The 8,407-nt window shown below is 42.2% G+C and overlaps 1 protein-coding gene across 1 annotated transcript; it reads right to left on the reverse strand.

Moving 5' to 3' along the window:
- Positions 1-7,638: 7,638 nt before the first annotated feature.
- Positions 7,639-7,983, reverse strand: PRR9 (proline rich 9). Its single transcript, XM_006895893.1, has one exon. It carries the CDS (start codon positions 7,981-7,983, stop codon positions 7,639-7,641), a length of 345 nt encoding a protein of 114 aa, XP_006895955.1.
- Between the last annotated feature and the right edge of the window lie 424 nt (positions 7,984-8,407).

Below are 8,407 nucleotides of genomic sequence, written 5' to 3' on the forward strand. Positions count from 1 at the left end.
TCAATCTATGTGCAGAACAGATTTTCCAGGAAGCTGGGCTCTATGAGAAGAAATGTGGAATCAAGATTGGAGGAGGACTCATCAAGAATTTGCCTTATGCAGATGACACAACAATACCAGACTAGTATCCATCGTATCACTCTCTCTCACACATGCACGTGCGTGAACACACACACACACAGAGAGAGAGAGAGAGAGAGAGAGATCTATATTCTATCTAACCTTGGGCTGTAAATTCTGTCGGCATGAAGACTCATGTCTGCTTTCACTGTGCACCAAGCACCCTGCCTTGCTATTAGGCTGGAATCGTGGAATACCTGAGATGGTCTCAATTTTAAAATGGAAAATTTTAAGTCTCAGAAATAGTGAGCCTTGGGCAAACTAGGATGACCTTATGAATAAGAGAAGACACCTAGGTATCCCCAGAGACTAGTAAAGCTCATTTGTTACTTTGCCTCAGGTGATCTGTTCTGTGACTGACAGTAAGTCTCTTGTCCTCACTGAGGTTGGATCTGTGAAATCTGGTAACAATGAATAGCCAGGCCATATCACTGTGACAGGAGACACACAAAAGGCACTGTCGGGGACCACAGACACCTCCAAATCAGTGCAGGTGGACAGAGCCAAAGGTCCTCCCTATATACTAAGGATATCTTAGGAGGTCTTCTGGAGGCGATGAATTTGACACCTGCAGTTTGGCAGAGATAAGTCAGAGGCGACTGCTCTGCTGACAAAGTGGTAACTGATATTAAGGAGATTTCAATCTACATATCAAAATGTATAATGTAAAATTGCTTTTTCCTCCCATGTATTTATTGCTTTAGCCTAAAGCTTATCTAAAAAACCCCAAATGTGTATATTTAACATGGCATTGTGGAAATGCAATCATAGTCCTCTTTTTAAATGACAAGACAGAATAATATTTTTGAACAAATAATACTACTCCCCCCATACCCCCAGTCTCCAAGGAGAAACTTGGTTTCACTTTCTCCAACACAGACCTATTTATTCTCCTGGTAGTCCATGGTGTGTTCAATCTCTTCTCCAGCACCACAACTCAAAGGCATTATTTTTTTTCTTCCATCCTCCTTAGTCCTTGTCCAATTCTCTGATACATAGCATGTAATTGTGAAGATGATGGCTGAGATCAAGTGTACCTTAGTCTCTAAACTGATCTCATTGCTCTTCAGCACTCTGGAGAGGTCCTTGACCACAGACTTCCCCAGTAAAGTTTGTCTTTTGATTTCCTGGCTGCTGGCCCCAAGAGTTGACTGTGGACCTGAACAAGCTGAATCAACTTAACAATATCAATCTCTTCTCTATCCACCATGGTGCTGCCAATTGGGCCAGTGGTGAGAATCTCTGTCTTCTTGATGTTAAGCTTTAAGCCATATTGCAGACCATAGGACTGAACCTTCTGCAACAAATGCTTCAGGTCCTCCTCAATTTCGGCAAGCAGGCTTACATCATCTGTGTAACACAGGTTGTTAATGAGTCTTCCTCCAATCCTGATGCTATACTCCTCTTCATAAAGTCCAACCTCTTGAATGATCTGTTCCACATAAAGATTGAAAAAGTAAGGAGACATACTATTATAATTCTTTCTGATCATAAACCTTCCTTTAGATTTTTATAGTAGTGATCTTTTACAATACTTGTCCTTTTGTGACTGACTCATTCATTTTACTTAGTATAATAGCTTCTAGATTTATCCATGTTATGCAGTGTTTCATGAGTTCTTCATTATCTCTCAATGTTGTATAGTATTCCATTGTGTGACTATACCATACTTTCTCCATCTATTAGTTGGTTGATAAGCACTTGGTTATTTCCCCCTGTTATCTTAGCTATTGTTCATAATGCTGCAATAAACATGGGTGTAACCTGTATCTATTTGTTCTGCCGCTTTTATTTCTTTATTCAAAGACTTCTGACATTAGTTATGTTCCTCATTTTGTTTTTTTAATTTTTTTTAATTTTTATTAAATTTTATTAGTCTTAATGAACATTTACAGAGATTTTGGGTTTTCATTCATTCATTGTTGCACTGTTTTCTCCACCCTCATCCCCAGTTCGTTCTTCTTCCCCCCCACAATGTCTGTTTTAATTGTCCAATTGCCACAGTGCTTGTCAAAGCCAGTTCTGATTAATCTCCTTTGTCACTGTGTCCCTTGCCATTCCCTATCACTCCTCCCTGAGAGAGACTTCACCCTGATTCATAAGGAAAAGGGGATGGCCTATTCTCTTAGTTACTTCCTGCTGAAAAGGGACGCTGTGGGTTTCAGGGTGAATGTCTCTCACTACGCCAAAGGGCCCCCTTGACAGTAGGAAACACATAGACTATTATGGAGATTGATTTTGGAATTTAGATGCACTGTTATCAATTGTGCTTAGCCGTACATGTTCATATCCTTGAAGATGTATCATGGAAGTGTTGCAGCCTAGAAGATACAAATTTAGCTAACAAGTTAAAAGTGCATGAGTCAAAAATTGAAAAGCAATAATATTCTGAGTAGAGGTTCTAATAGTGGCACAAATTAAGTTACAGAGGTAAGGTGGTTCCATTGCGATCCTTACTCTAACTTAATTCTTTCTTTTTTAATTTTATTTAAATTTGTTATTAATTTCAGTGAAAATTTACAGAGGCTTTGGATTTCCATTCATTGTTGTAGATTTTTTCCCTCCCAAGGCTCCCCCCCACCAGACATTACCCTCTTGGAAAAGTAAAAGAAAAGATTCTTTCATTATTTTACAAACCCTCCCCCAGGTCCACTCCATCATGTAGCCATCGCTCTAGACTCCTGTCATGACCGAAATACCTAATCACATATCTCTTTTAAACAGTTTTCTCCCTTCTCTGTTTCAGAGCAGCATACATTATTCAACCATGGCCATTAATGGTTCCTGAACTTTTCTGCCACCCTTAACAGAATCTCAGTGTTCCCTGGGCACTGTGTTCCAAAACCATTTTCATAAAATCTCAAGATCTGAATTGTCACTTCTTTGCCTCCCTCCTTTTCTTTAGCCACAAGCCATCATTGTATGCCCTACTGGTCCCTTGGAGACTGGGTTCCCCAACTTTCCTCCCAAGAATGTTATTGAAGCCTGTGGAGCTTCCTCTGTCTCCAGACCTCAGAGTCAGGTCTTTGGAGTCATCTCTTCCCTGTTGGGTGACCCTTGCTTCCCAAGCTCCAACTAGTTGTCTCAGAGTTGGACAGATGCGAAGGAATCTTAGCACTCACTTCTCCTTGTTCCCTTTAGCTTGCGTACCTCCGGCTAATGAGTGCAGCATGTCCAAAGGTAGCTTCTGCCACCATCAAATAGATCTGATCATAAGAAAGCTCTCCTTAAACTGAGCCAAAAGTTATCACTTTGGTTTCTTGATTGATGCTTTGTCTTTTAGAGCTTTGCAGAAACTTTACGTTTCTTCACGTCGTAGTCAACTTGATAACATATAACAACTATGCTAGTCTGTGATAGTCTGTAAACTTCTAGCTTCCAAGTCTTAACAGCACTTAAAATACTCGGGAACAGCGATCCTGCACCACCTGGCAGGTCCATTGCTCCACCTCATAATGAATCTGTACACAACAGAACAGAATGCTGCCTGGTCCCTCACCCTCTTCGTGATCACTGATAGGCTGTAGTTCATTATTGTAGCTACTGTGTATTTTGAGTGCCATTAAATCTAGGATGCTCAGTCCCAACACTGCATTGGACAGTTTTCTGTCAGGATACCTAAGGTTTTAATAGGTTGATTTTTAGAAGTAGGCCATCATACCTTGGTTCCTGGGAGCTTTGGTGGTCTATTGGGTAAGGATTTGTGCTACAAAGTCAAAGACAGGCAGTTCAAATCCACTAAGTGCTTCATGGGAGTAAAATGGGTAGTCTCTTGCTGTGTGATGTATAGCCTTTGAAAACCTACTGAGAGGTTGGCTCTGAGTCCGTTCTCATAAGATGGGAGGTTTTCTTTGGTTTTTTTTTTTTCATTATTCCTTGTCTGTCTTCCTTCCTCTCTTTCTCTGACTCTCCAACTTCTCAGTGTGATGTCTTCTCCCAAGGACTAGCCCCCCTGGCCCACCTCCCTCTGCTCTGACACATGTCTAAAGTATGAGAGTCAAAGTTTCACCATCCTTGCGTCTAGGGAGCAAGCTGGTCAAACTTCCTCCAAGACAGACTTGTTCTTACTTTCGGTCGTCCATGTGATATTTAATACTCATCTAAGAAGACCTTCAACAAAATAGATCGATACAGTGATTGTAACAATGCACTAGAAGATGTGGGAGCTCCTGAGGATGGTGCAGGATAGGGCAAGGTTCAGCTGTCGTTCACAGGCTTGCCATGAATCAGTCAGCTTGATGGAATATAACAACAACAGCTACTGTAACAACAATTGCAGCCTGTATTAGTCTGGAAGCATCACTGAAACCTCTTCTCCATGAGAGATCTCGCTGGTATTTGTAGTACTGGTAGCAGATCATCCAGCATCGTAGTCACACACAGCCATCACAGCACTGAGACGAATTGCCAGATGGGTGGTAGCTTCTTTTCTAGAGGAAATAGATTTTTAAAAAATATCAAATACTTTCTAATATGAAAGTCTTTAGGCCTCTGTTCTTCGGCTCCCTCCCTCCCATGTGATCACAGGTCTCTGGAGCCTGGTACAGCCCTTGGTCTTATGGCTCCTCCACATGAACCTGGTGGATGAATAAATGAATCCATGCCACCTCCCTTTGAATTTATATCAGTTTGTATTTTCCCCTTTTAGCCTATATCTGTGCTTTGCCAAGAAGAAAGGAGTTACCCTTAAATGAAACCCTGGGACCCTCTTTGGTAATGGCCCCTTCCCTTTCCAGAGTCTTCAGCATAGAAACAAGCAGCTGGAGAAATCTCTAGCTGCCCCACGACCTCTGTGACTTATGTCCCAGCACTGTATTAATGAGGTACAAGGTCCCAACCCAGCACCCCAGGCGGAGGCTGGGTTCGAGTTCTGTGAACATAAGGACATGTCTAGATGAGCGCCTGGCACCTGACTCCTGGCTGATGTCTGCTTCCCTATCTGTGCTCTGGGCTTTGGCCTGCAGTCTCATCCCTTTCCCATCTCCACAAGATCTGCTTAACCTCACCTTCCATCAGTGGGTCCTCTGGCTGATATGCCTGGGCTCTTGTTGCCTGTCAGTTCTGGGATTCCTCTCAGCATCTGGATGTCTGATCACAGACTCTAACTGATGAATTCATTCTTTTGTTCATAGAACAAAGAAACTTCTTGAACTTGAGTCAGAATGGAGGTGTCAGTCTCTCTTATCCCTATTTGAAGCTCCATTGATAAAAAAGGCCTCTCTGCTGGCTGGGTTCTCAGAGAACAGTTGTCTTATTCTAAAGTTTAAAAATGTGGGGAGAAAAGAGAAGAGTGAGCAGGCATTAGGAGATGTTTCACAGCCTGAGGTGTCCAGGAGGCTCTTGGAAAGCTTCCTTTCACCTGTGTGGCTTGTAGAAAGAGGACTCTAGATCTCTGAGCAGAGACTTTGGGCCTGCCTAGTTCACTACTATCTCTTCAACAGCTAGCATGCTGCCTGACGCCTTTCAGTAACATTGAATGACATGACAATGAGCTCTGGAGAGTGAATAAACGAACAAGAAGAGAGTCGTTTCCAGCAGCCTTTTCTGGGGGCCATGTACCTTACTTTGTGCAAGTTCTAGAGTCAGAAATCTCAGCTTAGCACTCTGACATCAAAGCTTACTAGCTCTATGAGGTCGGGTAAGTTTCTTAACATCTTTGAGTAGTTTTCTTTATATATATATATGCATTAGATTTTATATATATTTATATGCATTATATATATGCATTATATTATACACACACACATTAGACTTTATATATAATCCAATGCAAGATAATGAATGAACTTTCTGAGGTTGCTTTCAGGGTTATGTTGGTGAATGTGCTAACAGCTCAGAGTCAGGCAAATACAGGGCCTCAGCATGGCATCTGGGGACTCAAGGAACATTTGAACAGCTCTGTGTTGACTCGAATTCTTCATCCAAAACATGCCTCCTAATTCTCTATAGTCATAGAAAGTCTCTGTGATGGATCCTCGGCTTAGCCAAATAGCAGAGGCATCAGGCTCCATACACCATTGGGGAGGAGGTGCTCTGACCCTCCTCCAGGGCACAACATTGGGCCCAAAGTGGAGTCAGCTGAGTGAAGAAGGAGCCCTCTGACTCCTCAGGAGGATGGCACTTGAAATAATGGTCTCGTAGCTCTAGTTTAATGTTAGAGCACAGCCAAGGTAACCTTTAGAGCTATAACCCTAGAGCCCATAGTTCTGGGTTTCTGACACAGGTACAGCGAGGGTAGAGTGCAGTGACACTATTTTAAAATCCAACCAGAAAAAAAATCCAACCAGATGGCATAGCAGACAATTTTAGTCCTCAAGCTGTTGTTCGTTTTAGGTTTATTTATACCTCAGAAAAAGAAATACTTTATTTTGGACATAAATGGGCTTGAGACTTCTTTCATATAAACTCCTTCTCTCATTTCAACCCTTCCACTTGGAAAGCAAGGATCTGAGAGGAAAGATACCTTGGAGAAAGGACCCTGGATCTCGAGTGCAGGCAAACCTTATCTCTTTCTAGTATTTCTCATTGTGTAGCATGTATAAATGAGCATTTGCTTTGCTGGAGGTGGGTTGTTGTGGTCCACATGATCGTTAATAAGATCTCTTCCAGCACAGTTGTTCTATAAACCTGAAATTCTGACTCTAAACTCTCAAAAGGAAATAAAATAAAGAATATAATAATCATTAGAATAGCAAGTAGTTGGATGGTGGAGAGCAAAGAGTACGCATCAAATCAGATATCAGTCTTAGGATCAAATTTATTATGCATTTTACCTTCACCAGGGAGAAGGTGGCAAGGAAGCTGGAAAGAAGACCAGCCTGAATTACAGACACGTAATCACATCTCCAAAGGTATACAAGGTGGAGAAATAAGGCCTCAACGTAAACTAAGCATGGAGTCCCCAAATCAGCAAATACTTCATGGGATACCAACTTGTGTTTTCTTATAGACAGCATATATTTTACATATTTTTGTTTTCTATTTTAAAAACACAACCAGAATTCCATTGTCCATTTATTCACTCTTCTTTTTAGGATGCAGAGTTATACAACTTTTCACTTTGGCAATGCCACTGACTGTTTCTTCCAAACAACCATGGCAACGGTGGTGATAAGGTGGTAGGTGCAAAGTCCATTGAAATTTGGTTGGTTTTGAGTCTAACACTGAAAGATAGATGACTAAATGCGTACTTGGCTGGTACACACCCAGAGCTGAGGGAATGTTTGACCCCAGCGAGCTATGTTAGGCTTCTGTGGTCTCCCTTGGCAAGGACAACATTCTGACATTTGAGACCTTCCATCAGACTGGGAGAACAGTATTTATTCACACAGGCTGATGAAATGTAGAGAGAACTATTTTCAGAGATGTGAATTAAGTCCTGGAATAGTGAGGAAGCCAAGAGGCAAGAAGCTACATTGCATTCAGAAGTAACTGCAGGAGAACTTCACCTTAGCATGGATGGGAGTTGGGTTTTCATCTGTTGGCCATCTTCTTGACCTTCAATTGCCCAATGAGCTGCTACTTGGCTTTGCCATGACACTTCTCTTGGGATTTCTGTGGGCAAACTTCCACACATTTTGTCTGGCATGGCTCTGGGCATGGATCCACACTCTGAGGTGTGCATTGGTCTTGGCACGGAGGTAGGCATGGTTCTTGCCCTTGCTGGGGGCATGGTTCTTGGCTTGACTCCTGACACTGAGGAAGCACTGTCTCCTGAGCTTGTGCTGGGCACTTCTCCTGGCAGGGGTCCTGGACTTGGGGGAGGCAGACCTCCTCAGCCTTGGCCTGGCACTGCTCTTTCGTCTTTTGAAGACATGGAGGAGGCGCACAGGGCTGCTTGCACTGCTGCTCATTAAACGACATCTTCAGGTGGTTTTCAGAACCTGAAACAAACACAAGATTTAAAATCATCTGATTTAAAAGTATCTGAGTGGGGGGAACATGATTTTTTTTTTAAGTATCTGGTTAGGATCTGGGCTATGAAGAGGAGAGAGTGGGAACTTTTGTAGCCCTACCCCAGCATCTAGGTAGATCTTTTTCTCATAGCTTCTGTCTGGATGGCCGTAGCCTCAAACCCTCATCCCAATACATTTCTTTTTCTTCTTTCTCCATTGCTTAATTAATTTGAAAATTAAAAAAAATCGGATCCTAGATACTAAATATAACTAACTGGGTGGTTTGAGAAGTCCAAGAAGTGGTAAATCACTTAAAAAAATCATTAGAAAGTAGAGCCCAGAGAAGTGAGAGGACAGAAGCTTCCAGGAGAAGCAGCCAGAGGGAGAGGGTA

The sequence above is a fragment of the Elephantulus edwardii genome, unplaced genomic scaffold (genome assembly GCF_000299155.1).
Source record: "Elephantulus edwardii isolate Elephantulus edwardi_28Jun2011 unplaced genomic scaffold, EleEdw1.0 scaffold00176, whole genome shotgun sequence".
NCBI lineage: Eukaryota > Metazoa > Chordata > Mammalia > Macroscelidea > Macroscelididae > Elephantulus > Elephantulus edwardii.

Excerpts from the sequence above, each read along its gene's own strand:
- PRR9 (XM_006895893.1), bottom strand. The coding sequence starts at position 7,983 with ATGTCGTTTAATGAGCAGCAGTGCAAGCAGCCCTGTGCGCCTCCTCCA.